This window comes from Hevea brasiliensis, chromosome 6 (genome assembly GCF_030052815.1).
Source record: "Hevea brasiliensis isolate MT/VB/25A 57/8 chromosome 6, ASM3005281v1, whole genome shotgun sequence".
NCBI lineage: Eukaryota > Viridiplantae > Streptophyta > Magnoliopsida > Malpighiales > Euphorbiaceae > Hevea > Hevea brasiliensis.
In genome coordinates, this window is record NC_079498.1 from 105105722 (window position 1) to 105130027 (window position 24306).

At 32.8% G+C, this 24306-nt stretch overlaps 3 protein-coding genes across 3 annotated transcripts; 1 reads left to right on the forward strand and 2 right to left on the reverse strand.

Annotated features, from left to right (window-relative positions):
- Positions 1–544: 544 nt before the first annotated feature.
- LOC110655681 (uncharacterized) lies at positions 545–3397 on the reverse strand. Its single transcript, XM_021812116.2, has 4 exons — positions 3116–3397; positions 2038–2148; positions 1050–1947; positions 545–960 (listed from the first exon to the last, which is right to left on the reverse strand). The coding sequence occupies exons 1-4, from the start codon at positions 3380–3382 to the stop codon at positions 713–715; spliced, it is 1524 nt and encodes a 507-aa protein (XP_021667808.2). The 5' UTR covers positions 3383–3397; the 3' UTR covers positions 545–712.
- A 329-nt stretch (positions 3398–3726) lies between these two features.
- LOC110655682 (clavaminate synthase-like protein At3g21360) lies at positions 3727–5043 on the forward strand. The gene is made up of 3 exons (XM_021812117.2): positions 3727–4092; positions 4167–4420; positions 4524–5043. The coding sequence occupies exons 1-3, from the start codon at positions 3727–3729 to the stop codon at positions 4882–4884; spliced, it is 981 nt and encodes a 326-aa protein (XP_021667809.2). The 3' UTR covers positions 4885–5043.
- Positions 5044–5379: 336 nt separating this feature from the next.
- Positions 5380–13196, reverse strand: LOC110655680 (lysM domain receptor-like kinase 3). The gene is made up of 11 exons (XM_021812115.2): positions 11934–13196; positions 10707–10790; positions 9641–9940; positions 9355–9500; positions 9178–9267; positions 8959–9064; positions 8143–8294; positions 7964–8061; positions 7731–7878; positions 6857–6964; positions 5380–5706 (listed from the first exon to the last, which is right to left on the reverse strand). Exons 1-11 carry the CDS (start codon positions 12541–12543, stop codon positions 5542–5544), a joined length of 2007 nt encoding a protein of 668 aa, XP_021667807.2. The 5' UTR covers positions 12544–13196; the 3' UTR covers positions 5380–5541.
- Between the last annotated feature and the right edge of the window lie 11110 nt (positions 13197–24306).

The following is a 24306-nucleotide window of genomic DNA, read 5'->3' on the forward strand; positions in this document are numbered from 1 at the left end:
AATTTCACCTATTACCGGGAAATAAGCCTATGTCACGCGTTGTCGTTCCAATTGTATTTTTCTTTCTTATATTATTATAAAAATAAAATATACATAAATTATTCAAAAATTATGGATTTTGATGAATTTGTTGAATGCGTCCATATTAAAAAATTTATTATTTTGTAGATTTAAAAAAAAAATCCTTATGGAATTAGACTATTTGCCGAACCTTTTTTTGCTGGGAAAAAACACGAACTAATTAAATTGGGTAGTAGCCTAAATTAAGACTGTCATATAAATAAATAATAGAGTAAACATATCAAGAATTTTGCATGCACGTATTAAAATAAAAAAAAAAATTGCATGTAAGTGTAATTATGATGCGAAGCAAAATTAGCTAGCCATTATATTTAGACACAAGGTCTCATTGCTTATTGAATTCCAAAAAGAAATGGGAATATTTATAATAAAGTGTTGCCAACTGCCGATATTCAGGTTTCTACTAAATTTTTCTTGCAAATGATGATTCACTCATGGATAATCATAAGGAAACGAGGAAAGATGGAGGAGAAAGCACACTCTCAATGTTTGGAATATTAACCCAATGTCAAAAGTACATGTGCTTTGATGATGGAAAATACAAAGAGATTATCAAGACTCTTTACCACTGCTAAAAATATGTGCCAGTATACCATACAACAAGATTTGCAAACATTAAGGAGAATGTTTGTCATCTCAAACAGTCAGCCAGTGGACTTTCCCCATCTCGAGATACTTCATCAAGCATGTCAAGAAATCCTTTCTGTGCAGTTCTTTGCAATGCAGAGACATTTAAACGAATCCCATAAGTAGACGCTGCTTCAAACTTCGTCCACAGCTCCTTTTTCAGAGTATTCTCACCTGGACGCTTCCCTCTTCTCATTGTGCTAGCAGGTTCTTTCCATATGGGGGTGCTTTCTACCACTGTCAAGCTGCCATCTGTAGTTTATATTGAAAAAAGAAACCCAGTTAAAATTAGGTTCAACATATGATTTGGCTAATGAAAAGGATTAAAGAGGCTTGAATACCTTGGTTACAACTTTTCCTGATTTCATGACAACCAACTTGATCATTGTATTCTTTTGATAAACTATTATCGTTAGCAACTGTGTCCTGTGATTTCTCATCCGGTGGCTCTAATAGAACACAAGTTTTAGGAGGTGAAAAAAACCAATTAGGGGATGCCTCTAACTCTTTCTTTCCCATCCTGGGTTTATAAGTCCGTTGTATCCCCATGAGCTCTGGATACTTCAAAGTCAGATTTTCAGAACCTACACTATCAGAGAAGGATTCAGAAATCTGCGAATGAATTCCAACAGGAAATGGGGTGGACTTCCAAACCACTGCTTTGCCTTTATGAGAGGACTCAGAAATAGGTTCAAGCAACACACAAGATTTTGGAGGGGACATCTTTAAGCATGGAGTCATAACAAGGATAGAGTGATCTCTATTGGAAAAGATTGGAGGGGAAACACACTCAGAATCAAGAGTACTTTTTGCTTCAGCCACAACTGAATCAGAAGGCTTATTTGGGGTTGGCTTTGTAGCTATACCTTCAAGCAAATCATCATTTAAATCTCCGGAAATTGATAGAAATGATGGTAACTCAACAGCAGGATTTGAAGCAATCCTTTCAAATACTGATTTAGACAAGTCCTGATGTTTGGAGGACAATGTTTTTGATATCGGAAGAGGTGTGAGCAGAAAGAGTTGTCTACTTCTCTCAATATTACAGTCAGCTCGCCAGGACACAAGAGGAGAAGGAGAGATCAATGAGTTCATCCTGGTTTGCTCTGGACTATCAACCTCAAAGTTTTCATCTTCATTTATGTCAGAAACAGTTTTATCTGCCGAACACTGCCCCAACTGAGTCTCACTTTTGGAAGCAGGGGTAGAGAAGGCCTTCTCCAATCTGGGAGCCCATGTCTGCAATCATTGTACGTGATGCTTCATGTCATCTATGTAATAGAATTTATGCAAATTGCACCGGGGAACTGAATTTTCTAGAGAACAAACCTTTAAAGATGAAAGCATATCAGACAAGACATGAGAAAAGGATTCAATTTCTCTTCTTCCCTGTTTGCTGGAGGCCTTCATTTTAAATGCTTGTGCAACAAGTTCATCAATCTGTCAAATTAATAACATTGTTATGCGTGAGACAGCTATAATTTCAACGTGGTTTATTTGTGCAAGGAGCATTTTAATTCACACAAATCTTTTGTCATTTCTGGAAAAAGGCAAATGGTTGCCATTTAATTGATTGTTACAAAGAAAGAACAAGTGTATAGAGCGTTTGCCAAACTTCTTCAGGTCTGTAAAATGTGCATTGCATCTAAACTTTATGACACTGTCACAGAATCATTCTTATGCTTTAAAATGAAGTCATGAAGATCATTTCACCCATCTAATAATCTGTGTCCAACATGTGCCCCTACCTGGATTTCCCTTAGTATGCTACCCAAATATGGAAACCGGTGCTCTAGGAACACATAGGCTTTTGATGCACCACATGAAGAATATTACCGGTAAATAAGCCAATTCAAGAAAGACTTTACTTCCATGGCGTTTGCTCCAGTCTTTTTTATTCTTTTAAAATACTTATAATTTGATATTGCATTCAGTGACATCTATTACATGAAGCTTAAACAATGATAATAGATGACAATAAACAAGGAATTGCCATTCATCCTAGCATAACAGCAACCACCTCAAAATTTCACAACATCCCTCTTTCAAGGTCCTACATTCCTTCCCCAATCCCATTTTTTCTAACTTTCCTATAGATAGGTCCTACAGATAATATATACAAAGGTCATCAAGAATCATGAGGCCTCCAATTAAAAGTTTTCACTGAAATATCAATTACGATAAGTGAGTAAATTGAGGAAAATCCGAAAAGAAGCGAACGGAACCCAAACCATCTACATCAGTAAAATCATCAAGTAGCTAAGAATTTCAAAACCCAACATTCATTTTCGGTAGCTGAGACTAGAGAGACAATGCTAGCAAAATTCGAATCAAAATACCAGAAAGCATTAGAAAATGTTTTTGTACCCTAAAAAAGAAGAGTTTCTGTTTCTGAATAGAGTTTTACCTGGCGAGTGATACAGGAGAGATCGGATTGGACAAGCAAGAGGCGATCGAGATGATCTTCTTCTCCTCGGCCGGCTTCCTCTTGCTGATTCATGATAATACTTTGTTGGTTCTCGATTTGCTTCTCCGAGATCCATTTTTTATTCACCTTAACAGATTTCGAGAATCTTCCTCCTCCTCCACCACCAATGTCGCCGTTAGTATGATTATTAGATACGTCCCTCAGTGCTCTCCTCACCGATTTCGCTTTTCCTCCGTTTCTCGCCATTCCTCTCTCTATACGAACAATGATCCTCTGTATTTGGATTTGAATTTGTAAGCAGGCGGGCTTGTCCTCTCCTTCATCGGACTCGAACGGGCCGAGCAACCGAGTTCATGAAACGCTATGCATTCTGTTCAGGTCGGATCGAGCGCTATAAGGCAACCGGCCCAAATCAGCGTGGCCCAAAGCCACAAAAAATCCAGCAATACACTGAACTGAACCCAGACGCAATCGCTGTCCAAGTACGTAAGTCCCCACTTGCAGGCTGGCGCGTTCACAAAACGCTCCATCCGCATTGAAAAATTGAACAAAACTAATCACAGTTTCGAAGCAGCAACACAGAAGCAGGAATGGCAAAACATTTCAAGGAAATTGAAATTCCTCACCAAAAACGCTTCAATTCCGTTCCTTTCCCTTCGGTTCTCTCTCCAAACACTTCTTTTTCCTTTCCTTCCTCAGTTTCTTCTCTCACTGGCTCCATAAAAACCGAAACACCGTACCTTGACTCTTTGCTACACAAAACTGGAGCGATTCTCTTCAGAGGCTTTCCCATAAACACTGCCTCGGACTTCAACAACGTTGTCGAGGCATTCGGGTTCGAGGAGTTGCCTTACATCGGTGGGGCTGCTCCTCGGACTAACGTTGTTGGACGGGTCTTCACAGCCAATGAGTCTCCACCTGATCAGAAGATCCCCTTCCATCATGAGATGGCACAGGTGCGGTCTGTAAATTGATAAGAGCTTTTGGATGAATTATGGATGATGGGTAGTAAGTTAATTTTATTTTTCAGGTTCCGGAATTTCCATCAAAATTGTTTTTCTTTTGTGAAGTGGAACCAGGGAGTGGGGGAGAAACTCCTATAGTTCTTAGCCATATCATCTATGAAAGAATGAAAGAGAGGTATTCAGATTTCGTTGAACGATTGGAGGAGCATGGTTTGATTTATAATCGAGTATTGGGTGAAGATGACGATCCTTCATCTCCAATTGGCCGCGGATGGAAGTCGACGTTTTTGACCGAAGACAAGAGTGTGGCTGCAGAAAGGTTTTTTTTTTTTTTTTTTTGTCTCCTCAAGTTACGGAGAAAAAGTGAAAGACTTGCTTCTTCTCTTCAAATTGTGATTTATCTTATGTTCTGTTTCTAACAGGGCAGCTAAGCTGGGAATGAAATTGGAATGGTTGGAAGATGGAGTGAAAACAAAAATGGGTCCTATACCGGCCGTCAAATACGACAAGTCCAGAAATCGCAAGATTTGGTTCAATAGCATGGTGGCTGCCTACACAGGCTGGGAAGATGCCAGAAATGATCCTAAGAAGGCTGTGACATTTGGGGATGGGAAACCATTACCAGTTGATATCATTTATGACTGCTTGAAAATTCTCGAAGATGAAAGTGTTGCCATTCCTTGGCAGAAAGGTGATTTTCTGTTGATAGATAACTGGGCTGTTCTTCATGCCCGCAAATCTTTCAATCCGCCCCGTCGAGTGCTGGCTTCGCTTTGCAAGTAGTCTGTTGTACCATGTATCAGTTTCTAAACTTCTGTTCGCTTAAATTGTGATGATGGGAGAGTAGATTGTGTATGCAAATGAACTTCAGCCATTATCATGTTTAAGATGCCTAAACTCTTGAAATAAAGGTTTCTTATCAAAGAAACGTACTTGGAATTACGCGGGATTGTGGCCCGTACAAATTTGTGCAAGAAACTTATTTGCATTGCCTAAAATTCAATCCCATGATTCCATATTGCCATCCATGTTCGTAACCAAAGTATTGCAGGAGTCAGAATCGACAAAATCAACCAAGTCTTAATCTCAAATTAATTGACCATTTAGCTCCGTTAGAATACTGCAGGAGTAGAATAAAGAGCAAAAATATGCTGCTGTAATAAGCTACCAAACTCTCTTAATGCAGTCAAACCTTTCTATAGCTACACCACCACATTTTACATTACATCAAAATTTTCCACTAACAGGTAAAAAATTGTATAATACTGGGGAAGAGGATAAAGAGGAAGAAAACCGCAACTATATTACCACTTCATTGGAATGTCACCATCTTAGTGCCACTATGCACGCGGAACTACAAGCTTACAAGGGCTCAAGTGAGGAACAAAGTACAGGGGGGAGGTCAAAGGATTGGGGATTGAAAAGGAGATTGCTCAATCACTATCTTCCTTGGACAAGGCCACTGAATACTTGGCTGTTTCCTGCAAGAGTTGCTTCCCACTCAATGGAGGATAGAAGGATCTGCGACAGTGAAATCACAAGTTGCTTCATGTCAGGTCGTAGGATGGGATCCTCATCCACACATTGTTTTGCAAGCATGGCCACCTATGCATTGATATCGAGCAAGAAAGAAATTAAAGAGTCAAGTCATCAGTAAAATAGCAGTTGGAGATGCAATTGCAAAATAAGCATCTATGACATTTAAAGCAACATCAACCAATATTTTCCCCAATTACAACTACATATAGAATGAAACATTCATATCTTTAAATATATATGCTTTTAAGTTTTCAAAAAAATGTTGCCTCTATTGTGATTCTCTTTTTGAGCTAAAAAAGAAGCAGAGAGAAAGAAAGAGAGAAAGCGAGGGGGAGAGCACAGTAGATGTTAAATTTCGATGATTCAGTATTGTTTATGGGCATCCCTAGTCAAGTATAATTCCCCTCGAATATTACCCTACCAATTAACCTAATTTAAGTGTGTCTGTGCATGACTTGACAAGGAATCCATCACAATGAACAAATTAATTCAACTCATAAATAAACAAAGAAGCAACACTTCCTCTTGGAATGTGCGGTTGGTACCATATGGGGCACACACTGGGAAGAGAATCCTATTTCTAGCACATAGAATCTCTCTAAATATACCAAGGATGAAACATAGAAGTCACTTTAGCTTGTTCTAATGGAATGTTTTATCATCAAGATAACAAAAGTGAATTATAGATTTCCTATTTATTTGTCCAGGTCTTCTTTTCTAGAGGCAAGAGTAAGCTTTTTGGCTCTATAATGATTACTGTGAATGGATCAACAACAATGAAGAAGCAGGGGTACATCATCTATTTAATTCAAGCAGGGACCAGAGCAAGTAAAAAAAAATCCAAGTTCAAGCCATGACCATCCATAAATGCAACAGCAGTGTATTGGTAAATTTCAATTAGGACTTAAGAAGCTTATTGTAGTAGACTATGGTTCAATTTCTTATGGTGCAAATGAAAATAACATCACTCTTTTTATTCAGATAAACTATTTCAATGTAATTTGACGCTAGATTATTGCAAGAATTACATAGGCCTTTTTGCCTTTTATTTCCTCTTTCTGGACTATAATCATATTTTAGCAGCTGAAGTAATGTAACAATTGAGCCCTTTCCTTTTTTTTCCCTAAAAACCTTTACAGTCTAATTACCAAGGCAAAGTTAGATCAACCAATCTGCAGTAACATTTGCAATATGAGCAAAGGTCAAAGAAATTTACCTTGAATACACAATCATGGGGATATAAATCCATCATATTAGGATCAATGTGTTCTTTCAAGCTTGACATGCTCATGGAGTCAGGTGAGTTCCGAAGAGCTGCTAGCATCTGTAATTTTTCAAGCATCGCGGAAATGCTTTACTATACTAATACAGCATGTGGGTGCTCACTCATCGAAATAGTCACATCAGAAGGACATGATTTCAACAAATTCTAATTGAAGTAGGGACAAATCCATCATAACCAGGAAGTAAAATGAAAATTCACATGCCTAAGAATTTAAGAGAATGGGAAATAATTGAGAATCGATCAAGGACAAGACTAGGATTCACAGTTAATCACTTCAAATTATCTTTCAAGTTATTCCATTTTACCTAAGATGAAAACCCTAACTTTGGGAGCTATGAAGCCTTCCAACCTCTCAATCCACACTCAATAATAATCTCTAATGATAAATTGCTATATGGATTATCTTAGAAACTTGATTCTACAGGTTACCCTACTTATCACCAAGAAACAAATGGGAGATCTATACCTCCGCAAGAACAAATATAGCGTAATCCTCCTTCAATAATAATGCATAAAACATAACAAAGGCTCTCCACAACATTTTGGGAATTGGGACCACCAATCCAAAATTTTTCTTTCTGCTACAATTTCTCCAGGCATGATATTTATCACACAAACATTATATTGTCAGGAACTTTCAATGAGCCTACTAGAGACAGTTCTACCTCCAACTTTAGCACGGTGTGCAAGTCTAAATTACAAAGATTTAGAAGTAAATAATAGGGTCAGTAGTAATATTTGAATCATAGTATTTTATGGCCATTTATGTATTACCAAGCAAAATTTGTGCAATAACATAACTTACAATGGATGCGAGTGACCGTCTTTCAGGATTTTTTGTCACTGCACCTTCAGTTCGTATTATGGCTTCCTTCCCAGATATGATCTCAAAAAGAACGACACCAAATGCATACACATCACTCTTGGCTGTAGCAAGACCATCACTCAAATATCTGCAAAGAAGCGATGCTAAAAGTTGAGACTAGTTGAAGGACTTATTATAGGCCACAGTAGCAGTAAAAAGGTATATCTGCTTACTCTGGAGCTAGATATCCAAATGTACCAACAACTTTTGTTGTTGTAGCTTCTCCGTCACCTCTTTTTCCAACAAGTTTTGCCAATCCAAAATCTGAAATCTAAATGCAAAATACTTCGTGAGCTGACCAACATGTTAGGATGACAGGGTGAAATCAATGAAATCTGATATGCTAAAAAACCTTAGCCCTGAAGGAACCATCAAGTAAAATGTTGCTTGTCTTGATATCGCGGTGAACATAGTGTGTTTTAGTGTGCTCATGGATGTATTCGAGACCTCTAGCGGCATCAAGTGCAACCTGGACCCTCATGATCCATGAAAGTGATGTATAGCCTTCAAGCAAACACCATTTGCCACATTTAATACCACATATACAAGACACAGGTGCATAAATTATAATGGCTTATGCGTCCAGCAAGCACTTCACTGTCAAATAAATGCCACTAATTGGAATGTTAAATATGACGGACAAAATACCTTAAACATTTTTTAAAAAAGAAAAGAAGAGGGGGAAAGAAATGCATTTCCCTGTCCTTTCAAAGCATTTAATCATGCTACATCATAGGCAACAGTGATTTGAATTCTTCTTAACCTGGTCAGTTATTCTTCTTTTCAATGTTAAGCAACAAAATCACTTTATATTATTACCACACCAATTTTTTATCAACATTAGGCAAAATCTGTCACCAAGAGCTGTGTTTGAATAATACAGCTCTTACACAAATTGTAACAATACTCCTTTACTCATGACTGTTTTATGCAGGCCAAATGTAAGTTCATTTCAGATGTCTTCCCAAACTTCTTCTCTCCCATCAAAAAGCATAGTTCTCCATCACTCCCCCAACTACTAGTAAATTGACATGTTTAAAATTTATTCAGAACAATTGATAAACAAACTTAAGAAATATAAACCATCAAAAAAAGCAACATTGCAACAAGTAGACCACACACAGCCATGAACACTTTATTCTAAGCAAAGATTTTACAAGTGACTTACCCTTATTCTGAGGATCATGCAAGTGGTTTTTAAGTGAACCCTTTTGGGCATACTCATAAATTAGGAAGAGCTCATCATCACTGGCTGCATAGCCAATTAATTCTACCTTGACAAAATTAAACCAGTAAAGGAGTCAGAAGCTTCAAATATTTGGAACCAACAAGAAGCTTGAAAACTAAGAGCACCATTAGTGAACCTTCAGTTTACAAAGAACAATACCAGATTTGTATGGTGGACCTTACACAACACTTTCATCTCCGACATAAATTCTTTAGTTTTTGTAGCAGTCATTCTCTTTACTGCAACCTCCTGAATTTTTTTGAGTGACATTGAAAATGCTATACATGATGATATAAAAATTAGAAAAAAAAATTAAAAATGGAAAAAGCGATAAACCTGGTCACGAAGATAGCAGTAATATACAGAACCATATGTTCCATGCCCAATAAGACTTGAATCAGAGAATCCATCAGTTGCAAAAATAATTTCTTCATATGTGAAAACCACAGGCTTCTCCACGTCAAGCATGTCAGTTCCTAGAGCTGTGAATAAGAACATAAAATCATACATATGAGGCTTAAATTGGCAAAAGAAGAACTTTATTAGAAACAAAATTTTGAAAAAGCAAACGGTTGATACTGAAATTTCCCCCTTCAGAATCTCATAACTATTTTCATAAAACCTTTAGGTATAGTAATCTGGTGGCTGCTAGATTCTCCATTTGTTTGCTTCCGGTCTCCAGATTTGCCAGACGGATACCTTCCCGAAGCACAACAGAAACTTGGCTTACGAAGAATATGAAACTTATGAGAACTCTTGCCATCAGGGTCTTTAGCATGATCTCCTCGAGCTTTTGAAAAGCAGCTGGAGGACTTCAGGCATACACAAATAACTATACAAAATATGATCAGTGCAAGACCAATCCCAAGACCCCCTATGATCCATCCGTATGGTACATGTGTCTTCTGATTAGATAAATTTTCTGCAAAAATAATCAGAAGCTCAAAAGGGTTAAGAATAATAATCAGAAACACAGGGGCCAAAAATGATGTCCATAGAATTTAAAGCAACATTTAAATATTATTTACAGCTAAAAAGAGAAAATTGAATGAAGTTTACTATCAATGCCTTCATTTCACTACATCTCTCAACAAATTTGGAATATTTTAGATCAGAACGGAGATAGGCATGTATCAACATAAAAGAACGGTAGATTAACAAGAATTTCGAGTTGGCACTTGTCATCTATTCATAGTAAATTCCTTTCCTTACCAGTTGTGGTGCAGGTAATTCTCTTCAGCCCAAAGATATTCTATCATATAAGATTCATTTAGAATAAATCATTTGCAAGAAAAGAATTTGAAAGAATTCTCAAAAAATCATGCATGAATTTTATGTCTTTTAAAATGAAAAATTTTTTGAGTTGAAAAGAATTGAATTCTTTCATTCTAAACATCAGAATTAGCCAAATAGAAATCAATTGAATTGAATTCTTGCAATACATTCCAAACAAGGGATAGTGGAGTATTAAGTTTCTTGCTATAATTTCACATGCATATGCTTCAATTATCGTATCGCACTAATCATTTTTCTTTTCAACATTGCCAGCTGAAACTTGTCTCTGTGGTATGTAAAAACAGTGAAACACAACTATGTGGAAGCTCAATCTCAGTGTATGTGTATGCATGGCTATATGTACCTGTAAAGAGGCAAAACAAATTACACATCACAGAGGTACAAAGCCACACCTGAGAAACTGTCAAAAGAAGGTTCAGGAACTGGAGTGGGACTAGGAGGAGTGTCATTCTCCACAGGATAAGGCTCACCAGGAACTGGAGAGAAGAAAAGAAAGAGATAGATTAATACGCAAATAGAGGCAAATAATGGACTTCCATATTTTTACAAAAATAACTAGAAAAATAAATTCAGCTGTAAAGCCACATGGTTATTAAAAGAACACAACATAGTGGAAATGACATGAGTAATCAAATTTCTGTTCAGTTAATTGCACAGTAGCACTGCTCATTACAAACAATACAGTAAATGAAATTTCCTTTCTAATAGTCCATTCAGAGAGAGAAATTTGTGTTCAGCTAATTTACTTAAATTATTTTTCATCTGGCCTCCAGTTAGCAACTGTGGTTGCTCCGCTAAAGATGATTAAACAACTCCTCTCAAGCACCATACAACTTTGAATGCATAAACCATGATATTAATCCAGCCATCCATTATACTGCAGAAAACTGCAGAAACTTCATCAAAGTCAAACGCTGAGACATTATTGCACTATGTAACCTCTGTCAATCTGATCAAAAAAAGATAATTTGCGTCCAAAAACTAGATATTGAATATATGCCACTTTCATGATCTGCAAAGAAAAATAAAGAATGCATATCATTGCAAACTCAACCCGAAAGTTGATCTGCATATGCATCTGAACAGGAAGTTGCAGGATCAAGCTACAATTTTGAGTTGGGGAATTGCTTTAGACCACTTTGAGTATACTCAGTAAACACATTCAAAAGCTAGTCCCACAACAAATAGCCAAGAATCACATTAAAAGAACCACATTTCTGCCTCTCAACTCATCATTAAACCAATCTCAACATTTCCAAAATCGCAGAACAGGCTCCAATGGGGCACTCCAACTTCACAAATAAAAAGGCCATTCCTGGGGGGACACTGCCCGTTTGCGAGGTTTCAGGGTCCAACTTCACAAATACAACCGCAAAATTTAGCAGAAAGCAAACTACTTTTCAGTGTCTTTAACCAAAATTCTTATCTATTTCTCAAAAGCAAACAGATTAAGAACACAAAAAGACATATACCAAAAGTAACAATAAAAGCTACTTGAAATCTTAAACATATATTTACATTTCCATAATCAAACAACTTACCTAAAAACAACTTAAAAATTGCTCAACAGGAATACCAATAAAGGGGAAAAAAAGATGAAATTGCAGTACAAGGCTGACCTGAATTCAAGGGAATATAATAGAGAGCACCAACAGTAACATTATCTGGATTCCCTATCCCATTAACTGCCTCAATACTATCCATACTAACCCCAAATCGACTTGACAGTGACTCCACACTATCTCCTTCCCCCATCACATAACTCATCAAGTAATTCCACAACCCATTTGAGCACCCACAAAACAACCTCAATGAAATCACTGCACCAATCTTGGCTAATCTAGTTGTATTGGGCAGGAAAGCAAGCCCATCATAAGCGTCGATCACAATGTCATACACATAACCCTCATTGGATTTCATTGTATATGTAGTGTTAGAGGCATAAACTTTGGCTGTGGATAAGCATGAGCAATTCTTCTTGATGAATATGTAGCCATGATCATTGCCTTCCACGGTTACATCTTGAGGTAACACATCGAACATGCTTTGGATCACTGCTAGAGTCTGGTTCTCTTGGAGTTTAAAGGCCAAAAACGATGTGCAGAGGCGTGTGGTGTCCGTACAGTTCATGGGTTGTGTTGAGTACGAACGTACAGAGAGGATTTGAAGAGAAAGAAAACATATTAGTGGAACGAAACAAGACTTTGCACTTAACATTTGTGTATGCATCAAGAGTGGCAACAAGTTTCAAGATTCGAAATTGAGGAAGAAACTGGAAATAAATTTAACAAAAGTAGAAAGGGTGGTTCAAGATTTGCCTCTTGATGAAGAGGATTTGATGTTAAATTTAAAAGAAAGGAATGAAATAAGCATAAATTTGATAAAGGATAAGTAAGCTAAATTTACTGAAAAATAGTGACTAAAGCTGACAACTTAGCATAAAACAGTTAAAGAAAACAAGGGTTTGGCACCAAACAAATGATCAAGAAGTTGGAATGGGATCTACTGAAGTATTTCTCCTTTTCCCGTTTCTTCTTTTGCTTTTGGGAGAAGAGTCTCAAAAACTCAGATAAAAGAGAAAAAGAAAGATGGGTTTGAAAAAACTGAGGGAAATAGTGAGTTATGCTAAATTGTGCAGAAGAGAGGGTACTAAGGGGGTTTGAGCAGGAGAAGAAACAGAGAATGAGGGGCCTGCAAACAGAAGCAGTGCATTCTTTAATTGGTTTGGTTTTGTTCCGTTTTGCTAAGAGCTTCTCTCTCTGTTAATTGCTGTCACTGTAAAAAGCGAAAGCGACTTCCAGGGAAGACTGGGAGGAGGAGAAGGCCACACCATTCGACACGACACAACTTTGATATCTTTGCTTGTTTTGTAATTTGGATTGCTCTTAGCTGTATAGATTTTTTTTGTGAATTTTGATTATTGTTCCATAATATAGCAATAAATGACAATTTTTATTTCTTGTTCATTAAGAAAACTTGAAAATTATTTGATTGGTGCAAATGGAACAGGAAAGCGATTTTTATTCCATAATCTATAAGTTGAGGGCAAATTTAAAAATAAATTCAGTGTATTCAAAAGAAGCTGAATTTAATTAATAATAATTTTAATATTTAAATTTATTCTACACTTAATTAAAATATACCCTGAATTATATTCTCATATCAAACTCAATTATTATCTAAATATTATTGTAATTCATTTAATTTTATATATTTTAATTTAAATAATAATTTATATTAAATAAATTATTATTAATATTTGATATTACTCGCTCAAAACATAATTAAATAGTCAGCATTTGAATGAAAATTTTAATTTGATGATTAAGTGTCACCACTCAATCAAATAGTCAAAAGCGAAAAAGAAGAGCCTATGCCCAGACTGAAAATCAAATAAGATGAGCATAAATTACTTGGACAATAAAGATTGAGCAAAAGAATATTCGATGGCTAATACTAAGTAGAAGATTGCTCAAGCAATTAAGACCGAGTAAAATATTACTTAGGCAACCAACACTGAGCAAATAAATGCTGGAGCAACCCAGACTAAGTATAATAGAAGATTAAAGAGGTTTAGACGTATGCTCGTTAAGCCAAGTATTAATTGTACTGAGCATCAATAACACAAATCAATGATAAGACTGGATCTTCATAAAAAAATTTAAAGGTATTAACTCAATATTTAAGATTTATACATATAATTAAAATAATTATTTAATTTTTTTATCTATAAATATAAAAAATAGCCACTAATCAGTACACTTGCTATACTAAATTTTATATAAAACTTTTATTTTCGCTACCTTCTATTCTCAAGTAGCACCACTAATTAAAGTGTTGAAATGACCAACTTATAAGTCATTGAACTCACTATTTTCTTGTATTCATGTACTTACTTACACTTGAACTAATTTTTAGAAGCTCACATAAATATCAATATTTAAAATTATAATTATTATGGAATATATTTTTTATATTTAAATAATTATTTATATAAATAAATTTAATAACAAATATTAAATATATACTATATTAGTTTCGAATCAAACCCATAGCCAAAAATATCTCACGGGTTGCAAAGGCTGGTGATGGTGTTGGAAAAAGCTTAGGCACAAATTACAAAGAGCTGGGAGACAGTTGGTTGGGTCCCACTTTTCATTTTTCTTATTCGCGCCAAATTACCCAATTAAGCTCCGATTATTTCACCATTTTATCGCGACTCTGTCTCTCTGGGAAAACTTACGTTGACTCCCTGTACTTTGACCTTAGTTACCGACACTCAAGAGGCAATTATCGTGTGCTGCTCCTTCTTCCCTACTTGGTCCGTCACTGATTTTTACAACCGTCGATTGGAAGCAAATAAATTTGTTTTTTATTTAGTTTAAAAAAAATTTTAAAATATATCAAAAAAATTAAAATAAAGAAATAATAGAACGATATTTTTTAATGACAAACATTTATACATTTATATATAAAATTAATAATGTTGTATATTTTTTTATAAATATTATAATACCATTGAAATTACTTATATATTATCTGAATCAAAATATAGTGTATTAATTATTAAAAAGTAAAAATACTTGTTATGAGTAAATTATTATTAAATTTTTATATAAAATTAATTATTTAATTTTTATTTTCTAAAATTTAACTAAAACATCTTTGATATAATACAAGTATATAAATTCTCGTATAAGGGATATGTGTACGCATATAAAGGGATTGGACACTCCTTACAGCACAAGTAAACAAGTTCTCGTATGAAGAACACGCGTATGCATGCAAAGAAGTCTAATAAACTATTGATTACCTCTATATGAAAATCCCATTCCTTAACATAATTACACTGGTCACTATCTCATCTCTAGTTTTAATAAAAGGGAGTTGTATAATCTCTAATTTTAAGCTAAAAGAAGTTGCCCAATAGATGCTCGGTATTGATTAAGGTCGCCTAGTTTACATGGTGAAAATATGGAGATGACCGTTAGTTATATTTCATAAGGAACTGAGCAACATTTATTCATACTGAAAATGGTAAGTCAGATAAAAGTATCCTTAAGATGAAGCAATTGGCACAATTGAGGTACATACAAATATGGAAAACTAAATTCTTTTAGAAGGCTATCGCATTTGTTAATTATCATCCGCACAACTTGAGAAAACATAACCGAGAAACGTTATATTATCTAGATATGATTTATGTTATCCTTCGACTTGCTTGAACCATAGTAGCTCCAATAGATAAGTTGGTAATCTACTTATATATCCCAACAAATAAGTACGATGAGTTATCTATTATACTACTCTGTCTCATTACCTTTTGTCACTATCAATTCGGGCATGTTTGAGTCATTATTGCACCAAAATGATTTGATCAGACCTTTCAAGCAAGCTTATGCGATCAAGACAACTTATAGTATTTTTGCACATGTCCAGCAAGCATTGACTCAATCGTTCTTTAGATAAGGTCCTTCACATTGTGAAGGTTAAATTTTGACCCGGGTAACCCATTTTATCCCAATCAGAATATTACATTGTTCTCTCCCTAAAACACCCTTTATAGTGGAAGTTATAATAGACTTATGCCTTGAATAAGCACTCGTACAAGCCTGAAATGCTTGTGATCTCGTATATTATAACGTTATCTTAGGCTTGTATCACTTATCCAAATACCACTTGAATCTTCAGTCATCAATCTCTATGTTTTATAAAATCAAAATTTTAATTATTTTATTAGATTTTTTATTAAAAAAGTTAGTAAACTTGCTTTAACATTGATTAAATAAACTAAATAGTATGAGTAATTAAAAATATGGGAACTAATTGGTATAAATATTTAAGGTGAAACTAAGTTAATATTTTTTACATAAAAATTAAAAAAATAATTTTTGTAAAATATGTAGTCTTTTTTTTTTTAAATGGACTAAGAATTGAATTCTAATAAATTACAGGGATTTAATGGTGATTTATCTATATACAAGAAGAGCATCATTGATGAAGCAGTATCATTACAGAATAGCAAAATGCATGGTTTGACTAGGGTGGGGCCACAAGTGGACAGGAGACAACTGTAAAAATCTATTTGCTGAGTCATGAGACAGAGAGATCTAACCTGGACCAGACTGCAAAATATACCAAGATAAATTATAATATAGAAGGAATGAGATTTCCTAAATATAATATTACTTCTTTGCTTTTTAATTATTCTTCTTTTACATACCTTTTGATTTTGTTTAATCAACAATTCAACATCCTTTGGGATCTATTTTTAATTTTTAAATTTTATCAAAAATTAATTTTTATTTAATATTAAGTTGAAATTAAGGGTATATAAGCAATTTGATGATCTCTCATGCTTTCAACTTGGTGTAAAAAGAGTAATAAGCATGAGAGTAAAAAGGTTAGTGGCTGATAATAGCAATTATAACTTTTAACAAGGAAGCTAATTATTGGGTAGAATATGACAAATTAGAATATGATGAGATAATTACATGTTTCCTAATCATTTTCTCCATTAAATGTCCACACCAAAATCATTATCATTGCATATATAATTTATCATTTTTTTATGAATTTATCATATTATTTCTCTATACTTATTGTATGATCTACAAAACATTAATCTATTTAAAATTGTGACTATTCTTTTCAATAATGTCTTATTTAAAAATTAAATTCGAATTCTTTTTTAAGTGTGCAGTAAACCTTACCATTGAAATCAAACTCAAATGCCTTAGTTGGAGGGCATTGAAACCTTTTTTTGCATTAAGAAATTGCATGGTAAGTAAAGTTAAAGATATTAAGTAATAATAAATGCTTAATAGTAGATAAACCTAATTAATTAAAGATAAAGCTAGGGAGGATTAGGAAAGCCTAGCAAGAAAAGTAGGACTATATTCTTACATCATGCGCATGTGAATTTAGCTAGAGAGGTTTAATCATGTGATATAAGATAACGTAAAACTTTTATGCAATGACATATCATTGTCCAAGAGGACTTTAGTGAATCCCCTTTGAGCCATTAATATATATATATATATATATATATATAGAGAGAGAGAGAGAGAGAGAGAGAGAGAGAGAGAGAGAGAGAGAGAGAGAGAGAGAGAGTATTAGGTAAGAAAAGTTGCTTTTGTCTTAATGCCGTTAAGTAATCAAACATTATATCCAGAGTGGATTTATTGTACAAACTATGCTTTGCTAATTGCTTGATTGATTATTGTAATTAAATATGGGATTTATTTATGCGAGTTTTACTTAACCCTTGGATCTTGTCTGTGTTTTGGGTTGCGTACTAAGTTTGAAAGGTATCAACTTTATATCATAGATAGAACAGATCACGGGTATGATCCGATTGACAATTGATTTGAAACTTCTATTTGAGTTAGGGATCCAACAAAATTGGACCAGAACAATTCAAGTCGATTTCAACCGATTTCAGTGCAATCAGGTTTTAAATTCATCTCAAGTTGATTTTGAGCTTGGTTTCGAGTAGATTAGAAGTATAAAGATTTTTTTTTCTTATGAAAATATTTTATTTAATGAATATATAAGAATTATATTTAAATATATTAAATGTAAAGGTAATATTTTAATAATTATATATGTGTGTGGGGGGAGGGGGGAACTAGAGGGTGATTTTAACTTTTGATGTGTGCCATGTGGGGAAATGGAGATGTAAAGAAATTGGAGGGTTTTTGTTTTTAATAGGTATGATAGTGGAACATATTTGCCGAGCTCATGTGTCATTTGTTTCTATAGCAAGATCTAAATTGGTTGTGACTTCTGATAAGAGTCCCTCCATTACTGAGGCTCTCCTATGCATTCTCTTTCTAGTTTTTAGAGAGAGAAATTATTTGTTGCCTTCTCTTTATTCGGCTAGAGAATGAGTTGCTCCCTCCACATCTTTAGGTTAGGATATATATGTACCTTATTTTGGTTTTGATTTGCAAATTTGTAAGGCTAAATGTGATGGCTTTTGGTTGTGAATCTGGTTCCTGGCAGTAGAAGGGTGGTATCTCTAGAGTTTTGGTAGTGGCTTTGGATAGTGGTGGCTAACCCCACGACTACAAGAGAATGGGATGTTGTGAGTTTTACTATACTTCTTATCAAGTCACCGTCGATAGATTCAAGTTCGACCTTCTCGAGACTTTTGACGATGGCTTAAGAGTGAGGGGCTTATGTTTTGGCATTGGATAGGTTTCGCTCAATCAAGCATGGTTTTCGATTGAAAAAGGCCCATCATGTTTTTGCTCTTTCTAGTGATTGCCATTGTCTCGTTGGGAGTTGGAGTAACTCAGCAGTGTGGGTGGCTTCTTGTTGAACTTAGCAGTTGCGCATGCCGGGTTATATAACTCACGAGTAGAATGACTGGTCGCCTTAGCCTCTAGAGTTTGTTATGATTTTGGATTTCTAGGCTTTATTTGTTTGAGTTCTGGGTGGTTAAGTTTTGTTTGTATTTTTTTTTCTATTTCTTGTCTTATTTGGCCTTGTATTGTTATTACATTTTAGTGAATATCTACCATTCACCAAAGAGAAAGAAAGAAAGAAAGAAAAAAGTTGAAGCTCTCCTAAAGGCTGGATTAAATTTAATATTAATGATAGTTTCCAACATAATCCTAATCAAGCAAGTGAATGTGGTCTGATTCGAGATTCTCTGGGTAGATGGGTGTCTGGATTCTCATTTATTCTGGGTCATAGTATTATCCTAATGGTTAAATTATTTGCCAATCCTTCAAGATTGGGTTTGTTTTATATTGTGTAAAAATAGAATAAATTATATAATAAAATAGTGATTAAATAGTAAATGAACATGTATACATATGTGAATTCCCGATAAGTGAACATATAAATATAAATATATCACAAAAATTTATTATCAAGTTGCAATTTAAAAAAAAAATCATATTTATATATATATATTAAATTATTATTTATTTACTATTTTATGTCAAACGTTGACATAAAATTATAGTGATACTCCAAAATTTCTCATTTTATTAGATTGAAAGTAGCTTAAAGTCATCCGTCTGATTGATTTTGGTCATATCTCTTACCACTCTTTGACTTGTATCATTAGGGACTATCGCTCTCTAATATCAAGAGAATGGAATTGCATGGTTCGTCATAATTTTAGAACAACAAATTTTACTCCTAGTGCCCTTCCTCATGTGAGTTTTTTTTTATTATTATTTATTATTAAAAAAAGCAAAAAAGATTGCTTGAGTTCTTTTGAGCACTTGTCTTTAAAAATTATGTGGGAACTTCCAAATTATTATGTTGCTTGAGTTTTCATCTTTCTTTTGGTTGGTCCATTGATTCTGGTCCAAGTCTTTGCCCTTGTCGGTCTTCCACCTGCAATATACTTTGTTTTAAGCTTCTAGTTGTTCCCTGTCTTGTCAATGTAGAATTTTAGAACCCACATCTTAGTTGAATTTCTGAATCTATATATATATATATATTTTCCTTTTTTTTTAATTAAGTAAATAGGTTTGATTTCCATACGGTTTGAAGTCAGATTGAGAGAGCTTGCAATTGATTTTTTTTTTTGTCTATATATATATATATATATATATATAGTTTTTAAATGAATAAACTTTATAAAAAAAATTAAAAGAGAAAGTACAATTTAATATCATATACTTTCACGTTTTTTCAATTCAATGGTTAAAAAAAGTTTATTGATAAATCAAAAATTGAACCATCATACTGTTCACAAATCAAGAAAAAAGTGATTGATATTATTATGTTAATGTGGTGTTAACATGTCATGCTGATGTTAACGTCACATCTGACGTGGCATGCTGACATTAGCATCACATTATCAACATCAACATGTCACATTAGCTAATGTGCTAACATTATCATATCACGACAAACGTGATATTGATATTAGTATACCACATCAGAACCATTTCAATGTAATTAATGGTGTTAATTATTTTGTGAGCTCGAATTCATATTAGAATGAGCTCATTAATAATTGAATTAAATATTTGTATATATATTTATACAACTTACATGCGCACTTCAATTAATTTTATACGCATATTGATATAAATATTTGATCTAATAATTATTAAATTTGTTTTCTTATGAACTCAAATTTATGTTAGATACACTAAAAAAAAAAAAAATCCTCTAATAAAAGTTAAAGTATCAAACTATTAACTCAATAATGATCACACTTAACTAAATTATTGAAATAACTAAGGTAGCTTTTATTTTGTTACTAAGAAGCTAACTTTTTAATTTTTTTTTTAAAAAGGCATTATTTATTTGCACATTAAAATTGATTTGTCAGCATTTAAAAAATTAATTTTTATATTTTTTTATATAAATAACAATCCAAATATCCAAACTCCTCAATCACCACCACCATCACTTAATATATATATATATATATATATATAATAAAAATGAAAATATAAGTTTACTAAATATATTTAATTGATCATTGCTTTTTATTTAAAATAAAAATTAAAAAATATAAATAATTAAAAAATAATAATAAAAAGTTAAAACCAAGTGGTAGCTAAATAAGGATCAATGATTTGGATGGACTCATAGAAAATTAGAAATTCTACCATGTATTTTTATCATAAACCGAAGGTGAGTTGAAACCAATAAACTCCCCAAAATTATCTTTCTCTAATCTATATTTTCTGTGGCCCAACTTCTTATATTAAGTAGAATTTTAACGTCTCAAGCCCAACTCCAGCCCAGCCTAGCCTTGTAAATGGCCTCTTGGCCTCTGCCTTATGTTTTTATGAAACATTGACTATCGGATACAGACTCAATGAATAGATGGAAATTCTCAATGGAAGAAATTTCTTTTCTCAATAGCTTCCTTAAAATAAATTATTTGAAAAAAAAATTAATTGAATTCTCACATAATTTTACTTAATTTTTAATTAATTTTTAAATAAAAAATAATTGAATTTTTATTTTTATTTTTAATATAAGAATTTGTAAAAAAAATATATTCTTTTTTCAAATAATAAAAGAATTTTTACGTTTCATTTTATTTCAACTCAAACAGAAAAATCTTGAGAGTAAGAACCGTTCAACATAACATTCTTATAAAAAAAAAAAATCCTATAAAAATGAAAAATAAAAGTCAAAAATTTTGGCCAAGAACCAAAAATGTAGTTAGCCCATGTTGCACTTAGGAGTTCGGACAATCAGGAAAGCAACTGATGACTTCTCATTCTCCTTTCCATTTTAGACAAGACCATGAATACCCAAACGACCAAAATTGAAAACCAAATTCGAGAAACTTCACTTTAATTTGTAAGATGGGTTGAAAGACTTTTTGTAGGAATCCAGGGAACTTGCCATGCAACTTAGCTTTGTGGGTGGTTGGGTTAGGGACCTGGATGCCTTACAGTGGAAAATCTTGCACATTTCTTTTTATTCTTCCTCTTAAGAAGACTTTGAAACTAATTGGGTCAAAGCAACTTTCCTAGAACTCCAAATTAAATTACCCACGTTTTAATATGGAAATTATGAAATCCTTTTGGGGTGCTCTGTTATTGGATTCTGAGAAAATGGATGATTTATAAAAGAAGCATTGAGAAGAGAGAGTGAAGACAAAAAGAGGAAAACATGATGAGAAGATAGAAAGCATATTTTTCATCTTTCTCACACTCATATCAAACAATAATTTACGGCGCAAGCTGCGTTCACATGAAAGCCTAAATGAGATGAGATGATTTTGTTTTTTCCTTTTACAAAAATATATTTTTATTTTAAGTAATATCAAAATCTGAGAATAGTAAATAAATTATTGATTGTTTTTCGGATAGTGAAAGTCTATCAGTAGGATTTATAGTTTAAGGAATATTCGGCAAATGTTTAATATTTTAATTAGTTAATATATATATATATATATATTTATTTATACTATTCGGTGGTATAGTAATTAGTTACTATTCATATCGATTTAGAGGTCAAGGAAATATTTTGACTGAGATTGAGCATTCGATTCAAATCGAACTAAATCATTAAAATCGAATTATTATATTTTAAAAATCAAATCAAATCAAACCGTTCTATTTCAGTTCAGTTCAAATAAATCAGTTGTTGAGTTTTGATGAATTTTTTTTTAATTTAGACTTTATTTTTAAGTTATTTGATCTAATTTTAATTTTAATTTGAACCTAGTAATCATTAATTAATGAATTTAAATAATTTATATATATGTATATAATTACATATAATTCATAAATTTTTTATAAAAAAAATCAATTAAAAAATCAATAAAGTAATTTAGTTCGATTTGATTTAATTAATTTTTTTTTCTCTAAAACCAAATCAAATTATCGAATGAAGGTGGTTCAGTTCGGTTTATTCAGTTTAAATATAATAGTAATCACTCTTAATTTTAACTAAAATTAATAAGATGATACTACTATTTTTACATTTAAGCGCTAATTCAATGATTATTTTTTTAAAATACTTATTTTAAATCACTGTATAAATAACTAATTACTAACAACTAACCGTTATCTATTACTAAAATAATGGAATGGAAACCATAATACTTATTAAACAACTTAATAGTAATAAGTTAATAATTAAAAATTTGAATCCTATAATATATATTTTAGTCAATGAAATACTATAAATATAGAGGATCTCTATTGGATTGACAATGACATGATACTTAACTTTAATAATTTTAATTAATTTTGTAAGAGATGATTATCAAAGTGTCAATGCCAGGTAATAGTCGTGCCCTAATCGACACATACATAGATTTAGTTCTTTAAATCGTCCATCTCTTTTGGCTTTTTTTTTATAAAAAAAAAAAAAATTGCGCGTGCGTGAGAATGACAAAAGATGTCATTGTTAAGTTAATGCAAATCTTGACTTAATCAAGAATCAGGACACAAAATAAAAGGTCATCATAAAATTCAAAGCAAGTGGACTTGTTAAACCCTAATCATAATTAAAATAAATAATCAATTTTAATAATAATAAATTAAGGGGATTAAACTTTGTTCTTATGAACCCCCTATGTATGCATTGCATCATGAGTACATATAATAATAATAATAATAATAAAGAAAAGAGGCTTTTATTATGGTTGGTGTAATCAGCATCTTTATTATTATTGTAAGTGAGTCGAGTGTATCAAAATGTTAGTCTTTTGAGATTTTATGTCGAATGTGAAGTGTGTGTATATAAATTATAAGAATAAGGACTATTAAAATTATTATGATTTTAATAGCAATTCATTCATATCACTAATTTGTATATATGTGCTTTATCTATCAGAAAAAAAAAAAAACTTTTTAGACAACTAACTCATAATTCTAAATATCATCACCATCACACTACCAATTAAATAAGCCTAATAATTTTGTGTTGTATTTATACTAATTAATCACTTCAATAGCTACTCAATTGAAGTTTAATTTTTTATTTTTTTATTTTTAGACTAAATTAAATTTGAATTTAAAAATTTGAATTAATTTAAATAAAAATATAAAAAAAATTAAATTAAACTTTTCCAATAAATATAGAGATGGAATCGAACTTTTAAGTATATTAATAATTGCATGTATGCAAGCAGCTCTCATTTACTTAAATGATAAAATAATTGGTTAATGTCCAAATCAAGATTTTTTTCACCATGTGAAAAGTTTAGCAACATTACAAAATACGGAATGAAACAAGCCTAGCTAGTGCAGAAGTACTTTTCAAGTGAAATTAGGTTCAAATTTTGTTGATTATGGCATATATAATCCTCCTGAAATAAAAACTTCACAAGAAACACAAAGCCAAATCCAAGAATCTTGACAAGACAAAAGAAGGAAAGAATGGGTCACAAAATTAATAATGTTCTTGAAGCAATAGCGGAGCGTAGGGCAAAATTTAAGGGGACAAACAAAAAGGGACATAACAGGAACTATCAAGAGGGATAGTGATGGAGGCAATGAATGAAACGAATAAAAAAGAGAGGAAATAAGAAAGGTGGATAGG